Raw genomic sequence first — 21,421 nt, forward strand, 5'->3', positions numbered from 1 at the left:
TAAATGGGTAAGGTTGCCAGGTCCCTCTTCGCCACCGGTGGGATGTTTTGGGAGCGGAGCCTAAGGAGGGCGGGGTTTGGGAAGGGGAGGGACTTCAATGCCATAGAGTCCAATTGCCTAAGCGGCCATTTTTCTCCAGGGGAACTGATCTCTATCGGCTGGAGATCAGTTGTAATAGCAGGAGATCTCCAGCTATTACCTGGAAGTTGGCAACCCTATAAATGGGGGTCGCTGCCCCAGTTGAGTTTCTGCCTGGAATACAGCTCTTAAAGGCATAGGAATCCTGGAAGGGACGGGAGAGCAGAGCCTGGGAACTTTTTACCACTATACGAAGCGTTTGTTCATCTTCATTTGCTTATTCTAATTCCAACCTGAACTTTCCTGAAGCCAATAAAAGAACCTCCAACTTATTCAAACCTTTGATGTCTGGGTTTTCCGGATGCCCCGCCCACATCCCAGCAAGCCCCGCCCATTAGCGGCGATCTGTATGAGACGGAAGCTCGGTCGTCCACTCGCCCCGCCTTCCCTGCCGTCGTGGCGCCGCCCCCTTAACCCGACAGGCATCTGATTGGATGAGAACAGCCAGCCCCCGGAATGTCGCGTCATCCTTCCCTTAGCCAATCCCAACAGGAGGGGGTGGGGTTTGGCGCTCAGGTGCAAGAGGTGGGCGCTGCTGTCGCGTGCGGGAACCCGAGTTCAGGAGTCGGCGCGTTAGGTTGGACGCCCTGGGTCGGGTTACGTGTGAATGCATTCACAAGCGGCGATAGAGGCGATGTTAATGTAGACTTTGCAAGGTTATACGGTAAGGTTGGTGGTTTATCTAGGGATTGGGTTAGGCAGGAGGATTTTCCCCCCCTTCAATTTATGCTGACAGGGGAAGTCAGAATAGCAGACCATAATGGCAATAATAGCAAATCAGTGGGTTGTAGATCAAATCAAGCCTGAACTGACCCTAGAAGCTAAAATGACTCAACTGCGGCTGTCGTATTTTGGTCACGTCATGAGACGACAAGAATCACTGGAAAAGACAGTCGTGCTGGGAAAAGTGGAGGGCAGCAGGAAAAGAGGAAGACCCAACAAGAGATGGATGGACTCAATAAAGGAAGCCACAGCCTTCAGTTTGCAAGATCTGAGCAAGGCTGTCAAAGATAGGACTTTTTGGAGGACTTTCATTCATAGGGTCGCCATGAGTCGGGAGCGACTTGACGGCACTTAACACACACACACACACACAATAGCAATTGCAACTGTGAAGCTGGCCGTGGTGGGGCTTACTTTGCATTTGCTAACCTGGAGCGAGGAGATGTGCTTTAAAGAGTTCCCAACTCCAGGTGGGGAAGTTCTTGTAGTTTTGGTGGGTGGAGCCTGGGGAGGGTCCGCAACAGAGTAGAATGCCACACTGTCCAACCACCAAAACAACCATTTCATTTCCTGCCCGGAGATCAGATGTCATTCCAGGAGACCTCCAGGCCCCACCTGGAGGATGGCAGCGCTGTTTGGGTACCCGTCCCAAGAGCAGAGACGTGATCAACCTGGAGGGTGATCGTGATGCCATTTTAATGCAGGTTGCCATGCGGTCTTGGGCTGCATTAACAGAAGTACAGTGTCCAGATCACGTTAAGTAATGGTATCGCTTTACTCTGCTCTGGTTAGACCTCACCTAGAGTACTGTATTCAGTTTCCTGCATTGTGCAGGGGGTTGGACTAGATGACCCTGGTGGTCTTTTCCAACTCTATGATTCTATACCCAAGGGAGGTATGTTGGAGGGATGTTATGGAGGTTGTTGACCATTTCAGTGATGCGGGGATTTGGCTGACCCCTGTACCTTTCCTTCAGCTCCGCTTCCTTTTTACTCTCTAGGCTCCGGATGCAGCGTACAGTAGCTGTCCTTGGCGGTGGGGTGAGCGGCCTGGCTGCCTGCTACTACCTGGCCAGAAGCCCCCAGGCACCCAAGGTGAGAGCTTCTTCACCTGTAGGTCATTTAGTTCCCTGCTGGGAAGTCAATTCCCCAGTGCAAGGGCCCCTGTCTGGATTCCTCAAACCAAAATGGCCTTAGGGGAGTGCAATGGATATTAGGAATTTTTTTTTTTTTACAATAAGAGCAGTTCAGCAATGGAATTGGCTGCCTAGGGATGTGGGGAGCTCCCCCTCACTGGCGGTCTTCAAGCAGCAGCTGGATGAACACTTGTCAGGGATGCTTTTGGCTGATCCTGCATAGAGCAGGGAGTTGGACTAGATGGCCTGCATGGCCCCTTCCAACTCTCTAATTCTATGAAAAATGAATGCATGAACCTGCCTTCTTCTGAGTCAAAATAATTTGCTAATCTAGCTCAATATTCTGTCCTCCGACTGGCAGCAGCTGCATATGAGGGAAGGGTCCTTCCTGTCACCTTCTATCGGAGACCCTTTAAATGGAGATGCCAGAAATTGAACCTGGGACCTTCTGCATGCAAAGCAGATGCTCTCCCACTGCCTCGTGTATGCCTTAGAACATAAGAACATAAGAAAAGCCATGCTGGATCAGACCAAGGCCCATTCAAGTCCAGCAGTCTGTTCACATAGTGGCCAACCAGGTGCCTCTAGGAAGCCCGCAAACAAGACAACTGCAGCAGCATTGTCCTCCCTGGGTTCCAAAGCACCTAATATAACAGGCATGCTCTTCTGATCCTGGAGAGAACAGGTATGCATCATGACTAGTATCCATTTTGACTAGTAGCCATGGATACTCCTCTGCTCCACGAACATGTCTGCTCTCCTCTTCAAGCCTTCCAAGTTGGCAGCTATCACCACATCCTGGGGCAGGGAGTCCCACAATTTAACTATGCCTTGTACACATCATAGATGCATGTCTGCGGTAAAGTAAGCAAGTTGCCCCTCTCCCTTAGTCATGACTGTGTGCGCTGTCCCCACTCCTTCTATGCACAAATTGCACACACAAACTGATATGTATGGAAGTTGTCATGCAACATTTGAGCAATAATTGTGTAACTCTGAGTGGGAGTAAACATTGTTTCTGAAGACTTTGCAAAGCCAGCAATCAAACCTGCTAATCCAGGAATTTTTCTCCCCAGCATTTGCTGAAGCCAACTTAGTTGTTTCCGGTTTATTTGTGGTGCACTGAAAATCATGTTTACCCCAGAGTAAGTCCTCCTTTCTATTCCTTGGCTCCATCATCCACCAAAACAGAGACGGCAGCCAAGAAATCAGAAGGAGATTGAGACTAGGAAGGGCAACCATGAAGAAGCTAGAAAAGATTCTGAAGTGTAAGGATGTGTCACTGGCCACCAAGATCAATTTAACTCATGCCATCATATTCCCTATTACTATGTATGGGTGTGAAAGCTGGACAATGAAGAAAGCTGATAGCAAGAAAGTAGATTTTTTTGAAATGTGTTTGAGGAGAGTGTTACAGATACCCTAGACTGCCAAAAAAAAAAAACCAAATCACTGGGTTTTAGATCAAATCAAGCCTGAACTGACCCTAGAAGCTAAAATGACTAAACTGAAGCTGTTGTACTTTGGTCACATTATGAGAAGACAAGAGACACTGGAAAAGACAATCATGCTAGGAAAAGCTGAGGGCAGCAGGAAAAGAGGAAGACCCAACAAGAGATGGATTGACTCAATAAAGGAAGCCACAGCCCTCAGTTTGCAAGATCTGAACAAGGGTGTTAAAGATAGGAGGTTTTAGAGGACATTGATTCATAGGGTCGCCATGAGTCGGAAGCGACTTGAAGGCACTTAACACACTCACACTGAGTTCAGTGGGGTATCTTTTAACATAAGCGTGCTTAGTATTGCAGCAGAAAGCAAGCAGCTGATGTGTCTGGAGGATCGGTTTTGGTTGCTGATATTTTTCCTGTCCTTCAACCAGGTCATTCTCCTAGAAGGGAGCAGCCGTCTCGGAGGCTGGATCCATTCCACCCGTGCAGAGGATGGGATGATTTTTGAACACGGGCCCAGAGGGATCCGTCCTGCTGGAGCAGTGGGGAAAAACACCCTACTTATGGTGAGTTTGGAACGGGAGGTTATCACCAACAGGCTATCAGATAACTTCACCAACAGAGGTGGGCAGGTGCGTTCTGCCCACCTCTGATAACCTGTTGGTGACGTACCAGCCAATGCCTACTGGAGAGAAAATATGCCATATTTTACAGACCGAGAGTGTAGTACAGTGGTCAGATTAGGATCTGGGAGACCCAGGGTGAAATCCCCACTCCTCCAGGGGAGCTTACTGGGTGATCTTGGGCCAATCACTCCCTCTCCCCCTGACCTACTTCACAGGGTTGTTGTGAGGATAAAATGGAAGAGAGGAGAATGATGTAAGCTGCTTTGGGTGGGTTGGAGTATAAATGCAACAAATATCAGAACCCCTAGTAATGTGCTTATCGGACAGAGAAACCACTTGACGTCAGTATGCACTACTAGCGACGTGCTTCATTCAGTGCCTGCTGCTAGCCATGTGCTCCCCCCCCACCGTAGAAGTGCATTATGTTGTTGTCTTCTCAGATGGTTGTGGAACAATCATTAAACGCCCTAGGATGTTTCTCGCCTATGTCCTCCTGAGAAAATGTTCCTGTCTACTTTCACAGACTATATAACTTTTAATCTGTGTGGCTAGACAATCGAAAATACCATTGTTAATTCCCGTAGTACCGTGACCAATAAACATATCTTCACTGTGCTTAGAGAAACAGAGGGCCTCGATTCTTCTTTAGGTCTCTGAGCTTGGCCTGGAGGCAGATGTCCTTCCTGTCTGTGGTGACCACCCTGCTTCCAAGAACCGATACCTCTATGTTGGTGGGTCCCTGCACAAACTCCCTTCTGGCATTGGGTATGCTAATTTCCCATGAACCCTGGGGATGGCTTTGGGTCAGCTTGGGAATCGGTGAGGTAAACCCCTTTTCCTAAGCACCTTTGCTCCTTTGGCGGCTTCCAGGGGCGTTCTCCGGACGGTCCCTCCTTTTACTCGTCCCTTGATTTGGAGCGGGCTGAAAGAGCTGACGGCCCCCCGCAGCTCCGAGACAGACGAGAGCGTCCACGCCTTCGTGAGGCGCCGCTTTGGCCAAGAGGTACTTGCTGCATGTTCCGAACCTTGCCTGGTTGGGAGGACAGTCTATTGGTGGCTATTGACGACTAAATGAAACCTCCTGGTTCAAAGGCAGTCTACCCCTGAAAACCAGTTGTTGGGGGACAAATGACAGGGGGGAGCAGTTTTGTTCACATGTTGCTAGCAGACTTCCCAGAAGCACCTGGTTGGCTATTACATGAAGCGGCCTTTTACTGAATCAGATTCTGGGTCCATCAAGTGAGTATTGTCTACTCAGACTGGCAGCAGCTTTCCAGAGTTTCAGGCAGAGGTCTACTACCTGATCCCTTTAATTGGAGGTGCCAGGGATTGAACCTGGGGCCTTCTGCATGCCAAGCAGATCTCTGCCACTGAGCCACAGCCCCTTCCAGCTATTGTGGCACCAGGATTCTGGCTTCTTATGGGCTGTGGTGGGATTATGGAGGAGGGGCATTCATAGAATCATAGAATCATAAGAGTTGGAAGGGACCACCAGGGTCATCTAGTCCAACCCCCTGCACAATGCAGGAAATTCACAACTACCTCCCCCTCACACCCCCAGTGACCCCTACTCCATGCCCAGAAGATGGCCAAGGTGCCCTCCCTCTCATCATCTGCCTAAGGTCACAGAATCAGCATTGCTGACAGATGGCCATCTAGCCTCTTCTTAAAAACCTCCAGGGAAGGAGATCCCACCACCTCCCGAGGAAGCCTGTTCCACTGAGGAACCGCTCTGTTAGAAAAATCTTCCTAGTGTCTAGACCAGTGGTTCCCAACCATTTTTTGACCAGAGACCACTAGGCCTTTTTTGTTCGGTGCAGGGACCCCAAGGTTCAAAATAAAAATTCGGAGAATTTGAAAATAAACTTTAATCATAACTGTTAGTTAAACATTAAACTTAGAATAATATTTGAATATATATATTTTATAATAGAGAAATTTAATTGAAAATATTAATTTATTATGGGTTTATAACTTTGTTTCGCAGACTCCTGGGGGTCCGTGGACCCCCCGTTGGGAACCAGTGGTCTAGACGGAAACTCTTTTGATTTAATTTCAGCCTGTTGGTTCTGGTCCAACCTTCTGGGGCAACAGAAGACAACTCGGCACCATCCTCTATATGATTAATTTGCTGGTCTTAGCTCTTCGTGGGAAAGTGGGGCTGGTGGGATTTTGAGAGAGGGAGGGGAATAAACAACCAGTCTCTCCCGCTGGCCCTGACCTGGATTGCCCAGGCTAGCCTGATCTTGTCAGATCTGAAGCTAAGCAGGGTCAGCCCTGGTTAATACTTGGGTGGGAGAACAGCAAGGAATACCAGGATCACTATGCAGAGGAAGGCCGTGGGAAACCACCTGTGAAGTCTCTTGCCTTGAAAACTAGTGGGTCGCCATAAGTCAGCTGCGAATTCACGGCACTTTACGCACACACACAGATCTCCTGCTGATATTGTAACTAGGATTGCCACATTTCCGCCCTGGGTCTCCTGTGCATTTAACAGCTGCCTGGCATGTAGAAATCTCAGAGGGGAAGATCTTCCTGGTGCAGGGAGTTCCAACAGCTTCATTCCTGCAGCTGCTAAAGGCACAGCTGCCTTTGCAACCTTATGGAGGGAATGAGGCAGGGAAAGCTCTTCCTGCCTGTGCAGATGCTATTTATTTTCCTGGGCATTGGGGGAGCGGAGAGGCACCCTGCAGGCGGGGTGGCTGCTGCCTTCCTTATCTGCTCTCTGCAGTATCTGGCAGGAGGGAGGGGTGCTCAGCCTTTCCCACCCCACCCTACATTTTCACGTAAATCCCTCCCAAGATGGTCAGGAAAAGCTGTTTTCTGAGAACTTGTGTCCCTGGGGGTTCAAGGCTTCCTTTCCTCAATAGGTGCTGGGGCTGGCTAGTTGGAGGCGCCTTGCCGTAGCCAAGAGTTGCAGCTCAGAGGCAGTTCACCTCTGGGGGGCGATAACTGGGGTAGACATCGACCTCTGTGCCCTGTTTGCAGGCCTTCTCTGGGCGTTGGGTCCAGGGTCGGCATCAACATACCCTGAGTTGGGGCAGCTGCCAAGATTTCTGGTGAGGCCTGCTATTGCTGACCTCCAGCCAGAGGGAAGGCAGGAAGGGTTATGTGAGTGCTCAGCTCTTGTGGCCCTTTCTTGCATGCCCAGGGAAATGCCGATCGCCACTTTGGGGTCAGGAAGCAATTTTCCTCCAGGCCAGAATGGCCAGGAATCCTGGAGGTTTTTTGTTTTTTTTTTGCTATCTTCTAGGCATGGTGAAGGGGTCACGGGGCATGGGGGGAGGCATAGAATCATAGAGTTGGAAGGGACCACCAGGGTCATCTAGTCCAACGCCCTACACAATGCAGGAAATTCACAACTACCTCCCCCACACACCCCTAATGACCCATACTTCATGCCCAGAAGATGGCCAAGATGCCCTCCCTCTCACCATCTGCTTAAGGTCATAGAATCAGCATTGCTGACAGATGGCCATCTAGCCTCTGCTTAAATACTTCCAGGGAAGGAGAGCTCACCACCTCCCGAGGAAGCCTGTTCCACTGAGGAACCGCTCTGACTGTTAGAAAATTCTTCCTAATGTCTAGACGGAAACTCTTTTGATTTAATTTCGTCGGTTCTGCTTCTGGGGCAACAGAAAACAACTCGGCACCCTCCTCTCTATGACAGCCCTTCAAGTACTTGAAATGGTTATCGTATCCCCTCTCAGTCTTCTCCTCTTCAGGCTAAACATACCCAGCTCCTTCAACGTTTCCTCTTAGGACTTGGTCTCCAGACCCCTCACCATCTTCCTTGCCCTCCTCTGGACATGTTCCAGCTTGTCTACATCTTTCTGAAATTGCGGTGCCCGAAACTGAACACAATACTCTAGGTGAGGTCTGACCAGAGCAAAGTGTAAAAAGTAAAGGCAGTTGTGAATTTCCTGCATTGTGCAGGAGGTCGGACTAGGTGACTCTGAAAGTCCCTTCCAACTATGTTTCTATGATTCTATGTCCCTTCCAACTATGTTTCTATGATTCTATGTACCTCCCCAGCCACCCATGTCCACCATGCTCCCAACTGGTCAGCACGACTGAGGAAGGGCATGTGGGTGAGCACAGAGGTGGCACTCCTGGTGGCATGGGCGGCAGCGCACCCAGCTGTGTACACCGGCCAGTGCTGTCAGGGAAAGGGCATGCAGGCAGGGAAGGCAACTGAGCATGGGCAGTTTGGAGGGGGCTTACAAGTAGGAGGAGGTCGCACAAGTAGGTGGGGGCAGGCAGGTGTGGGGGCAGGAAGGAAGGCATGAAGGGGGCCCTTGTGGTGGGCAGATGGGGTCCCAGGATAGGGTTGCCAGCTTTGGGTTGGGAAATTCCTGGAGATTTTATGGCTGAGCTTGAGGAGGGCGGGGTTTGTGGAGGGGTGGGACTTGAATGCCGTAGAGTCCAATGGCCAAAGTGGCCATTTTCTCCAGGTGAACTGATCTCTTATCGGCTGGAGATCAGTTGTAATAGCGGGAGATCTCCAGCTGCTACCTGGAGGTTGGCAACCCTAGCCCAGGACCCCCCAAAACTTGAAACCTACCCTGATTGGGTCAGCTGTTTTGGGAAACAGGGTGCCGGACAAGATGGGTCTCCATCTGAGCCAGTCTTTGTCCTCCTCTTAGCTGGCCGACATCGTCATCGACTGCCTTTGCCGGGGGGTGTTTGCCGGGGACTGTCGGGCGCTGAGCATGCGCTCCTGCTTCCCAGCATTGTTCCAGGCGGAGAGGACGCACCGTTCGGTCATCTTATGCATGGTCCTTGGTGGAGGTGAGGCCTAAAAGGCAAGTAGGGGTCCATCAGGGGTCTCATGAACACATAACGCTGCCTCATACTGAATTGGACCCTTGGTCCATCGAAGTCAGTATTGTCTATTCAGACTGGCAGCGGCTCTCCAGGGTCTCAGGTGGAGAGGTCTTTCACATCACCTACTGGTCCCTTTAACTAGAGGTGCCAGGGATTGAACCTTGGACCTTCTGCATGTCAAGTGGAGGCTCTACCACTGAGCCACAGTGAGGTATAATGCGTTAAAGCTGGAGGGTGAGAGATTCAAAACAGATAAAAGAAAGTATTTTTTCACACAACGCATAGTTAAATTGCGGAACTCCCTGCCCCAGGATGTGGTGATGGCTGCCAGCTTGGAGGGCTTTAAGAGGGGAATGGACATGTTCATGGAGGAGAGGGCTATTCATGGCTACTAGTCAAAATGGATACTAGTCATGATGTGCACCTATTCTCTCCAGGATCAGAGGAGCTTGCCTATTATATTAGGTGCTGTGGAGCACAGGCAGGATGGTGCTGCTGCAGTCGTCTTGTTTGAGGGCTTCCTAGAGGCACCTTGTTGGCTGTTTTGTGAACAGACTGCTGGACTTGATGGGCCTGGGTCTGATCCAGCATGGCCTTTCTTATGTTCTTATGTTCATAGGGTCCACTTTCCAAAGCGGCCATTTTCTCCAGGGGAACTGATCTCTGTCGCCTGGAGATCAGTTGTAATCCCAGGGGATCTCCAGCTGCCACCTGGAGGTTGGATAAAGATAATGGCATCAAGCTCAAAATGGTATGCAAATGTGATATATTATTTACAAGTGCAGACGTTATACAGAAATATAAAGAATATGTAGCATAAAGCTACTCAAAGAAGGCAAATAATTTTCAATGGTAAGTACAATGACTTGTAAAATACTTTCAAAGGTAAGTACAATGATTTAATTTTTTCTCTTTACAGAACGAAATAATGGAGCTTGAGAATGACGTAGGCACGCCTCTGCTGGAGCGTTTTCCAGATGCTTTAAACGCTTTCGCCATCCAAAGACAGCTTCATCAGCTGGTGGCCTTAAAATGTTGCTCCTTCACAGAAGTCTTATCATTAACAATATTCGTATATTCAAAGTCTTATTCTTCCATGCACCAGGATGGCTGCATGGAAGAATAAGACTTTGAATATACGAATATTGTTAATGATAAGACTTGTAAATAATATATCACTTTTGCATACCATTTTGAGCTTGATACCATTATCTTTATCCAGCTTGTCTAAAGGTATCTGTGCTTGATTTTTGCTTAGCCACCTGGAGGTTGGCAGCCCTAGAAAGGTCCCTGTTTCAGGCACAAATGTTTTAATAAAGGAAATGACACCTAGCAAAAATGCACAGCATATAGAAAGGGCTCAACATGGAGATTCAGCTGTCTGTTTATCTGCCTTCCCTGCAAGGAAAAAGCCTCCCCGTGGACTTTCCGCTGATCCGCAGGGCCCAGAAGGAGCGCTGGAGCCAATGGTCGCTGCGCAGCGGCCTGGAGGCCCTGCCGGAAGCCTTGGCAGACTTCTTGAAGCGCCGTGCGGTGGAGATCCACCGGGATGCCTCTGTGAAGCAGCTAGAGAGAACCGCCACTGGCCGCTGGCAGGTAGGGAGAAAAGGAACAGGGTGGGAAAAGGGGGCTGCTGGGGGAGGTACTGATTCTTTGGCAGGGCATGGTGGGGGGATCTCCTTGTTCAGTTTATTTACAGTCATTTGACCAGCAAGTATCAGTACAAAATTTACAATTTTAAAACCCCGAGGACCTCCGTATCTTACTGGCTACATAACAGAACTTTTCCACTGAATAAGAGATAAAAGCATCTTTATCTTCCCATAAAATTTCTACAATAAAATTTCTAACCTCCCAATAAAATTCACAGTGTAATAAAATATGTATAACTGACTCAACTGAATTAAAATTAAAAGGTAAAGGTCTCCTGTGCAAGCACGGGTTCATTCCTGACCCATGGGGTGACGTCACATCCTGACGTTTCCTAGGCAGACTTGGTTTACGTGGTGGTTTGCCAGTGCCTTCCCCAGTCATCTTCCCTTTACCCCCAGCAAGCTGGGTCCTCATTTGACCGACCTCGGAAGGATGGAAGGCTGAGTCAACCTTGAGCCGGCTGCCTGAAACCAATTTCCGTAGGGATCGAACTGAAATCTCCTGCTGAGCATAGCTGCTGGAAAGGCATTAAATTGGGCTCTTGAAAAGGCCCATCGAAAACTGCATTTTTCTCCTGGGGCGGGGCAAAACGGAAGCTGGGAATTCCCTTCCAAGCAATGCAAAAAGGGGTGAAGCTGGGAGTGTGTATATCCGAGACTCGCCTTCTCACACCCCGGGCTTTTTGAAAATCAAGGCCAGGTAGCCTTGGAGAGGAGAAACATCACAAGCTCAAAGAGGACACTACTTGCAGAGTCTCTTGAGGTTCTCCGTGCAAGATGGGACTCTAGGGATGCAGAGTGGCTTCAGTTACTATTTGTGTCATTTATAGTCCGCCTTTCTCACTGGGACTCAAGGCAGATTGCTCAGAGTGAGTCAATGCAATCGAAGGATGGGACATTCAGTAAACAGTGCAATAGGGTTAGGGTTGTAGACCCAACCAGAAATCTGAAATCAGAACTGAAGCGAAGCATATGTACAGTGAGGGAAAAAAGTATTTGATCCCCTGCTAAATTTGCCCGTTTGCCCTCTGACGAAGAAATGACCAGTCCATAATTTTAATGGTAGGTTTATTGTAGCTGTGAGAGACAGAATAACAGCAGGAAAACCCCCAGAAACCCAGAAGACAAAAGTCAGAGATGGATGTGCATTATAATGAGTGAAATAAGTATTTGATCCCCTATCAACCAGCCAGATTAGGGTTAGGGTTCTGCTGTCGACAGAAGCAATCAATCCATCAGATTCCAAACTAGCCACCAAGGCCAAAGAACTGTCCAAGGATGTCAGGGACAAGACTGTAGACCTGCACAAGGCTGGACTGGGCTACAAGACTATTGCCAAGCAGCTTGGTGAGAAGGTGACAACCCTAACCCTAACTGTCAACCTCCCTCGGTCTGGGGCTCCTTGCAAGATCTCATCTCATGGAGTTGCAATGATCATGAGAATGGTGATGAAGCAGCCCAGAACTACACAGGGGGAACTTGTCAGTGATCTCAGGGCAGCTGGGACCATAGTCACCATGAAAACAGTTGGTAACACACTACGCCGTGAATGACTGAGATCTTGCAGAGCCCGCAAGGTCCCCTTGCTCAAGACAGCACATGTACAGGCCCGTCTGCAGTTTGCCAATGCACATCTGAATGACCCAGAGGAGAACTGGGTGAAAGTGTTGTGGTCAGATGAGACCAAAATCGAGCTCTTTGGCATCAACTCAACTCGCCGTGTTTGGAGGAGGAATGCTGCCTACGACCCCAAGAACACCGTCCCCACCGTCAAACATGGAGGGGGACATATTATGCTTTGGGGGTGTTTTTCTGCTAAGGGGACAGGACGCCTTCACCGCATCGAAGGGATGATGGACAGGACCATGTATCGTCAAATCTTGGGTGAGCACCTCCTTCCCTCAGCCAGGGCATTGAAAATGGGTCGAGGATGGATATTCCAGCATGACAATGACCCAAAACACACGGCCAAGGCAACAAAGGAGTGGCTCAAGAAGAAGCACATTAAGGTCCTGGAGTGGCCTAGCCAGTCTCCAGACCTTAATCCCATCGAAAATCTGTGGAGGGAGCTGAAGGTTCGAGTAGCTACACATCAGCCTCAAAATCTTACTGACTTGGAGAGGATCTGCAAAGAGGAGTGGGACAAAATACCTCCTGAGATGTGTGCAAACCTAGTGGCCACCTACAAGAAACGTCTGACCTCTGTAATTGCCAACAAGGGTTTTGCCACCAAGTACTAAGTCATCTTTTGCAAAGGGATCAAATACTTATTTCACTCATTATAATGCACATCAGTCTCTGACTTTTGTCTTCTGGGTTTCTGGGGGTTTTCCTGTTGTTATTCTGTCTCTCACAGCTACAATAAACCTACCATTAAAATTATGGACTGGTCATTTCTTCGTCAGAGGAAAAACGGGCAAATTCAGCAGGGGATCAAATACTTTTCCCCCTCACTGTATTAACATGATGCATTCAATGATGCAAAAATTGCATAGTAGGACCCTAGTTCCAGCAAGCTAAACACGGGCATATAGGCACAGTCCCTAATAATTTATCCAATTAACTTTGTGAATCACTTAGCACAGTGCAACTGTGGAACTCCCTGCCCCAGGATGTTGTGATGGCTGCCAACTTGGAAGGCTTTAAGAGGGGAGTGGGCATGTTCATGGAGGAGGGGGTTATCCATGGCTACTAGTCAAAATGGATACTAGTCATAATGCATCCCTGTTCTCTCCAGGATCACAGAAGCATGCAGCAGGAGGATGCTGCTGCAGTCATCTTGTTTGTGGGCTTCCTGGAGGCACCTGGTTGGCCACTGTGTGAACAGACTGCTGGACTTGATGGGCCTCAGCCTGATCCAGCAGGACTTTTCTTGTGTTCTTATGTAACTATCACCTGCATAGAAAAGAGATCTGGAATAATTCAGTTTTGCATAGCTTGCAGAGGCCATATCCTAAATTGAGTCCTGCTCTGATTGGCAGCTCTCCAGGGTCTGGGAGAAACATCTTTCCCAAAAACCTGTTACCTGAGATCCTTTAAGAGGCGATGTTGGGGATTGAACCTGGGACCTTGTGTGGCAAAGCCAGCACTTTCCCACTGAGCCACAGCCCCTCCTGTGATCTAGGGCCTAGATCTAATTGGGGTGGCAAACCGCTTTCTGGGCTGTACCACTTCATAGAATCAGTGGGAGCTCACGTAACTGAGTGCTCCTCTATGCGTGATACCCCCTGTATGTGGAAAGCAAGCATGTCAGGAGGGAGGCTAAATCTTCTCCATAGAATCATAGAGTTGGAGGGGACCACCAGGGTCATCTAGTCCAACCCCCTGCACAATGCAGGAAATTCACAACTACCTCCCTCCCCCACACCCCTAGTGACCCCTACTCCATGCCCAAAAGATGGCCAAGATGCCCTCCCTCTCATGATCTGCCTAAGGTCACAGACTCAGCATTGTTAACAGATGGCCATCTAGCTTCTGCTGAAAAACCTCCAGGGAAGGAGAGCTCTCCACCTCCCGAGGAAGCCTGTTCCACTGAGGAACCACTCTGTTAGAAAAGTCTTCCTAATGTTTAGACGGAAACTCTTTTGATTTAATTTCAACCCCGTTGGTTCTGGTCCGACCTTCTGGAGCAACAGAAAACAACTCGGCACCATCCTCTGCATGACAGCCCTTCAAGTACTTGAAGGTGGTTATCCTATCACCTCTCAGTCACCTCCTCTCCAGGCTAAACATACCTCCTTCATCCTTTCCTCATAGGACGTGGTCTCCTTACTGTGCTAGTTTTCAGCATTGAGAGAATATCCTGCTGATCGAAACAGTCAGTCCAGATGACAGTTTGTCCCAGCAGCGAGAGGTGGGCCTTTGATGCAGTCCAGCTTCTTGTTGCTGTGGTCTCAAATGCCTCGAGATCCAGTTCTGCAGGGACTTTGCTGTGGCTGAAGACCACAGGAGCCAGCAGAAGGCTGACTTTGTTTTTCTGCCCTAGATTGCCCTGGAGGATGGTGTGGTGGAGGCCGACCATGTGATCAGCGCATTGCCCGCCAAAGGTAGGCCACACAGCTGCTCCCAGTTGTGTTCAGGCCAAAAACCTGTTTGGCCCCCTTTGCTGGCTTCTCAGCTTATTGCCCACACAGGGTCAAGTTTACACAACGTTCAGGGCTGAGGTTTACCTTAAAAACAAAAGAATGCTGGCAGCCAACATGATATAGTGGATAGAGTGTCGGACTAGGATCCTGGGAGACCCAGGTTCAGATCCCCACTTCTACCAGCTTGGTGTAGTGGTTAGGAGTGGAGGACTCTAATCTGGTGAACCAGGTTGGTTTCCCCACCCCTACACATGAAGCCTGTTGGATGACCTTGGGCTAGTCACAGTTCTCTCTGAACTCTCTCAGCCCCACTGACCTCACAAAGTGTCTGCTGTGGGGAGAGGAAGGGAAGGAGATTGTAAGCCAGTTTGAGACTCCTTAAAAGGTAGAGAAAATCGGGGTATAAAAACCAACTCATCCCTCTTCTTCCTCCTCCTCTTCTTCTTCCACCACCACCATGATGGAAGCTCGCTGGGGGGCCTTGTACCTGTCACAAAAATCTCAGCCTGGGCTACCTCACAGGGTTGTGCGAGGGTGGAGGTGGGTAGAACAATGATCTAGACTTCTTTAAGTCCCAACTGGGGAGAAAAGTGAGATATAAATAAATGAATAAGTTTTCAGGATGCTGCATTTTGCATATAAAAGATGACTGGCAGCAAAACCAGCCTGCAGTAAAAGGCAGCCAAAAGTCCCACGGTCATGACGACCCTCCTCTCGTGATCTTTCCCAGTGTCCTGTCGATGAACAGGTAGGCCTCAGAAAACAGTCATTCCCCCCTGAGGAGTCCCTCCCCATCAGTCTTTTCTCCTCCTGTCCTTAGCTCTCGCCGCCTCGCTTCCCAGCTGGGCCGAGCCACTGAGCCGAGAGCTGCTGGCCATCCCCGCGGTGTCCGTGGGGGTCGTGAACCTGCAGTACAAAGGCCAGATGCTTCCTGTCACGGTAAGAACCTGCCTGCCCATCCAGGACCTGCCCTGCAGGGTCGCAGCTGCCCGTTGGGTCCTGTACGTAGCTGCATGGTGGGCAGGAATTCTGTCAACCCATAGTGATACCAGGAGGTGGAGCCAACTACAGAATGTTTGCCACAGCTTAACTTCTGTAATATAGTGTAGATCCTTGTGCTGCGGTGTTTTACCAGGTTGATGATTGCACACACCTTATAGGGGAGACATATGCAGCCCAGCATTACAACTTGAGACCATCTTACCAGATGTTTGTGTATTGGTAATATATTATTCAGCCTGTTACATGGCTGGTCTGTTTTATATTGTCTGTATATGTATGTATAGCTGTGAATGTGTACATGTTTTACATGGGTTTCAAATAGACCACTGAGGAAGGCCATATAAGCCGAAACGCGTCAGTGGGGGGTTCCACACTTTGTATCCCCAGCGACGTATTAAGAGTTTGAAAATGTTATAAAAAACATCGTTTTAAAAGGGTTTTCGGATACCACAGCTTATAAATGGTTGGAAAACGTCTTCACAGCTAAAGGGGTCAAACAAAGTGCGAACAGTATTTTTTATAACATTTTCAAACTCTTAATACATCACTGGGAATACAAGTGCGTTAACCCCCAGCAATGCAGTTGTAGATATCAACCTTAGGAAATGCCATTGTTCTGTTTCCATGTTTTTAAATAATTTTAATCTTGACATAGTGCTTCTAATACATTATATTTTATTATTTATATAATTATAATTATTGGGTACCCAGCTGCTGCCAAAGCAACATTTTTTTTTTTGCTGGACTAAAGCCCCACTTGGCCCCACCCACTTCCTAAAAACACTTAGCGGGCACCAGCCAAGGTATTGGCAGGTGCCACATTTGGGACCCCTGCTCGTAAGTAAAGACCTGACGCCTACCATGCCCATCAATGGCTTCTGTTGCCTGCTGGCTTCCTTTTCCGGGGTTGAATAAAAATGGTTCCAAGCGGATGTTTGACTTCTGCGATTGGCTTTTGTGATGGGCCTTTGATCGTACCATTTCCTAACTGTTGCTGTTTTGGTATAATCGCAAAAGGCTTCCCTCGTTCAAAGTCAGGGGATGAATAACTTTAAATTAAATAACTTTTTTTATTTTTTAAGAGAAATGTGCCATTCTAACCTCTTGTTGCTCCAGGGCTTTGGACACCTCGTGCCTTCCTTCGAAGACAGTGCCCTCCTGGGCATCGTTTACGATTCTGTTGCCTTCCCCGAACAAGATGGATCCAGCGGACCTGCTGTCCGACTTACAGTGAGAACAAGGCTGGGGTGACACCACTGGGGGTGGAGAAGAATCTTGTAGAAATGAGTATTTGTGATCACTTATTGCTTATGGCCATGGCTCCCGACAACATCTTTTCTTGCACCTGCCAAGTATTTTTAGGAAGTGGGTGGAGCCGAGAAGGGCTTTTGCCCAGCAAGGCTTCTGAGTGACTGTTGGAGATCAGACCAAAGGGCCATCCAGTCCAGCCTCCAGCCTCCAACAGGGGTCAGCTGGCTGCTTTCAGGAAGCCCAAACAGGGCTTGAAAGCACAGCTTTCTTCAGTTTGTTCCCAGTATTCAGAGGTACACTGCCTCTCACCCGGGAGGTTCCATTTAACATGTGGGTTAATACCTCTTGATGGATTTCTCCTCCTCTATGAATTGGTCTGATCCCCTTTTAAAGCCAGCTAAACTCCCATTACCTTTTCCCTTCTGGACAACTGGATTTGATTCCCCACTCTTCCACATGAGTGGGGGATGGTAATCTGGTGAACCAGGTTGGTTTCCCCACTCCTACACATGAAGCCTGCTGGGTGACCTTGGGCAAGTCACAGTTCTGTATGAACACTCTCAGCCCCACCTGCCTCACAAGGTGCCTGTTGTGGGGAGGGGAAGGTGATTGTAAGCAGGTTTGACTCTTCCTTAAGTGGTAGAGAAAGTCGGCATATATAAACCAACTCTTCTTCTTACGTGATTCCCTTGCCTCCTGCAGGTGATGCTGGGTGGTGCCTGGTTCACACCTAGCCTGGGCAACCCAGACACTGTCTCCGATGCTACCCTGGTGAGCAGAGCACGGGCAGCCGTGAAGGAACACCTGGGGGTGTCTGCCGAGCCATCTCACACGATCGTCAAGGTGCACAAGGTATGCACGAGGGAGACAGAAAAGAGAGAGCGTTCCATATCTGATCAATTTTTCCTAAACTTTGTTCCCTACGATAGTGTCGACATCTGGAACTGGAGGAAGGGGATGAAAACAAAATCAGTTTGAGGGCTTTGCTCGTGGTCAGTGCAAAGCTAGCTCCAGAGTGATTTTCGTCCTTGGAAAATGGGCCACTACCGTTCACAGCTTGGGCATCAAAGCTCTTGTTTCTGGCCATCCGGTTAATCTGTCGGATGAGGAAGGATCGGAACCCAGCTCTCCTGCATCCATGCCTCCTCTATGGATCACAGTCATAGAACCATAGAATCCTAGAGTTGGAAGGGGCCATACAGGCCAGGCCACCCCCTGTTCAATGCAGGATCAGCCTAGAGCAGCAGTTCCCAAACTTTTTGAGTCGTGGAGCACTTTTCAGGAGAGAAATTTGTCACGGAGTACTAATTTTTTACCTAGCACCTATATAACTAAACTGAATGACAGCAGTATTTTTCTTTCCAATCTCTTCAGTCTCTTCACAGAGCACTAGGAGACGTTTCACGGAGCACCAAGTGCTCTGTGGAGCACAGTTTGGGAACCGCTGGCCTAGAGTATCCCTGACAAGTTTTCGTCCAGCCTCTGCTCAAAGACTGCCAGCAAGGGGGAGCTCACCATCTCCCTAGGTAGCTGATTCCACTGTCGAACAACTTACTGTAAAAAATATTTTTCCCCAATATCCAGGCTGTGGTTTTGGATAAGGGGCCTCACAATGGGAATGGGAGGCCAAAGAGCGGCCAAGGGAAAGATTACTGGGAGGGCAGGTATGAGGTTATGGGACAAGGAGAGAGAGGTACCAGGTCTGGTTTCTGTCAGGATCCCAGTAGGCCAAAAACCTGGTTAATCTCTCTCTTCGTCTTTCTCTTTCAGGCCTGCATTCCGCAGTATACCCTCGGTCACTGGAAGCGCATAGGTTGGTCTGACTTTAAATATTTGTGTTCCACGTTCATATCCTGAGGTTTCCCGAGGAGGCTCGTAAATCAGAACGTTTTTACAAGCACATCACAATGTCACAAACGTAACAAGGATCTTTCGAGTGCATCCTGCTCCTAGCTCCCCTCCATAGCACTATAAACTGTTCGGGCGAGTAATCCCACCGCTTTATAGCGTCTTTGGTGAGAACAGGGTGCAGAGGTCTGGGAAGCAGTTGAGAACAGTTTAAATTTTAAACAGCCTAAAATTAAAACTTCCAACGGCTGCTAAAAGCCGAGGGAGGTCTGAGGGGAGGAGGAAGATATATCCGCATATCTATCTGTTTCGTCTTTCTTTTTGCAGCCCTGGGTGCTTCCTTGCATTCTGTGGATCTGAGAAGCCAAAAATCCTAAAATTGGTGGTGGTGGTGTGGTGGTGGGGAGACAAAAGAGATTATGCCATTTGACTAATAACAGTAATTGGGGCTGTGTTTTTTTCCCTACAACCTGCATGAAAAGTCGGGCAGATGGATGCCTTTGCTCCCATTTTTGCCTAATTCTGCTTTTAAACACAGAAACAAGAAACCTGAGGTTCCCTAGTGGGTTTATCCCCACCTAGCAAACACTAAGGACAAGAAATTTGATTATTTTTTTTAACCTGTTAAAGAGGAAACCACATTTTGCACTCAGTGGAATTGCTAACACACAGGCCAGGCATTTCAGAATCTAGCCAGGTTCAACCCCCGACATCTCCAGTTAAAGGGACCAGGCAAGTAGGTGATGTGAAAGACCTTTGCCTGAGACCCTGGAGAGCTGCTGCCGGTCTGACCATGGTGCTTTCACACATGCCAAATAATGCACTTTCAATCCATTTTCAGTGCACTTCGCAGCTGCGTTTTCTGTGCAAAACAGCAAAATCCACTTGCAAACCATCATTAAAGGGCATTGAAAGTGGATTGAAAGTGCATTATTTGGTACATGTGAAAGTGCCCCATGTGTTCCCCCCCCCACACACACACACACACATTTCCTATTCCTCCCTTCCTCTGGGAAGCTCAGGGTGGTGCCTACTGTTCTCCCTCCTTTCCTCCTCTCCATCCTCACAACAACCCTGTGATGTAGGTTAGGCCAAGCGAGAAAGAAAGAGTGACTGGCCCAGGGTCAGCTTCCTGGCAGAATGGGGATTTGAACCCGGGTCTTCCCAGTCCTAGTCTGAATTCTTTGGCCTGGTTTACCGTGGCCCCGCCACCCCCAAGTTGCTAACAGTTCCTCTTGTTCTCTCCCTGGCCAGAGACCATTACTGCTTACCTAGAGGAGCAGAAGCTTCCCCTCAGCCTGGTCGGCGCCTCCTACGAGGGGGTCTCCGTCAATGACTGCATCTTCAGTGCCCGGAAGGCCGTGGCCAAGCTTCTCGGCGAACCCTCCTGAGGGGGCAGATCATCTTTCCCTCAGCTTTGGGACTCCTGTGGCAAATTGCTCCTCTCCTGCAGTTGCTCGAGGGTTGGCTTCTGTGAGGAAAACTTCCTGGTAAAGGGAAACAGAGGGTTTCTGTCGCCGGACCTGGGAGGCTCCTGTTTCAAAATGACCACAAGAGGTGGCCATCTGGAGTCAGAATGCTGCTTCTCCCTCCTCAGAACAAGTGGGCACTTGAGTAGGGTTGAATAGGGCGCTTTCACACATGCCGAATAATGCACTTTCATGATGGTTTGCAATGGATTTGCCATTTCCCACAGTAAAATCCAGCTGCAAAGTGCATTGAAAGTGGATTGAAAGTGCATTGTTCGGCATATGTGAAAGCAAGTCTCTCCCCAACTCCAAACCCCACCACAGATTGTGCCTTCCCGTTGTATATCTCTGACCCATAATTAAAATCCTGCTGCCTCCTACGCTCTCAACTGGAACAGAGTCTGGTTCATCAGAATTTTGAGTGGGTCCCATCATGTGACCATGTAAAGAAGAAGAGTTGGTTTTTATATGCCAACTTTCTCTACCACCTAAGGGAGAATCCAACCGGGTTACAATCACCTTCCCTGCCCCTCCCCACAACAAACACCCTCTGAGGTAGGTGGGGCTGAGAGAGCTGTGACTAGCCCAAGGCCACCCAGCTGGCTTCGTGTGCAGGAGTGGGGAAACAAGTCCAGTTCACCAGATTAGCGTCCTCTGCTCGTGTGGAGGAGCGGGGTATCAAACCCGGTTCTCCAGATGACTCCATCGCTCCAAACCACTACACCATGCTGGCTAGTCTGTGCAAGAAAAGGCCTGGACACCTGAATACTACTCATGTGTAAGAGCCGCCGCGCCCGGATCTGACCAATGCTCTTTCTAGTCCAGCATCTTGTTTCACACAGTGGCTCACTGGGCGCCCTGGGGGCCCATCAGCTGGGCATGGAGACCAAAGCTTCTCCCAACGCTAGTGTTGAGATATACTGCCTCTGAACGTGGAGGTTCCCCTCAGCTATCATGGCTGAGGGCCACTGATGGAGCCCATCTCTGTGAATTTGTCTAACCCCCTTTTAAAGTGGAGGAAATTGGTGTCCATCGCCACATTCTGTGGCAGTGATTTATTACTCTGAGTAAAGAAATAATTTTATCCTACATCTATTGGCCATAGCTTCATTTGGGCATTCCTGAGTTCTGAGAAAAAAGAAGAGTTCGTTTTTATAAGTCGACTTTCTCTGCCACTTAAGGAAGAATCAAACTGGCTTACAATCACGTTCCCTTCC

General features: G+C 49.0%; 1 protein-coding gene across 1 annotated transcript; it reads left to right on the plus strand.

Moving 5' to 3' along the window:
* Positions 1-1,865: 1,865 nt before the first annotated feature.
* On the plus strand, positions 1,866-20,126 carry PPOX (protoporphyrinogen oxidase). The gene is made up of 12 exons (XM_056853873.1): positions 1,866-1,955; positions 3,876-4,010; positions 4,720-4,835; positions 4,941-5,073; positions 8,717-8,861; positions 10,303-10,493; positions 14,535-14,595; positions 15,455-15,573; positions 16,753-16,866; positions 17,590-17,739; positions 18,658-18,700; positions 19,990-20,126. Exons 1-12 carry the CDS (start codon positions 1,869-1,871, stop codon positions 20,124-20,126), a joined length of 1,431 nt encoding a protein of 476 aa, XP_056709851.1. The 5' UTR covers positions 1,866-1,868.
* Positions 20,127-21,421: the final 1,295 nt, after the last annotated feature.

The sequence above is a fragment of the Euleptes europaea genome, chromosome 7, assembly GCF_029931775.1.
Source record: "Euleptes europaea isolate rEulEur1 chromosome 7, rEulEur1.hap1, whole genome shotgun sequence".
Taxonomy (NCBI): Eukaryota; Metazoa; Chordata; class Lepidosauria; order Squamata; family Sphaerodactylidae; genus Euleptes; species Euleptes europaea.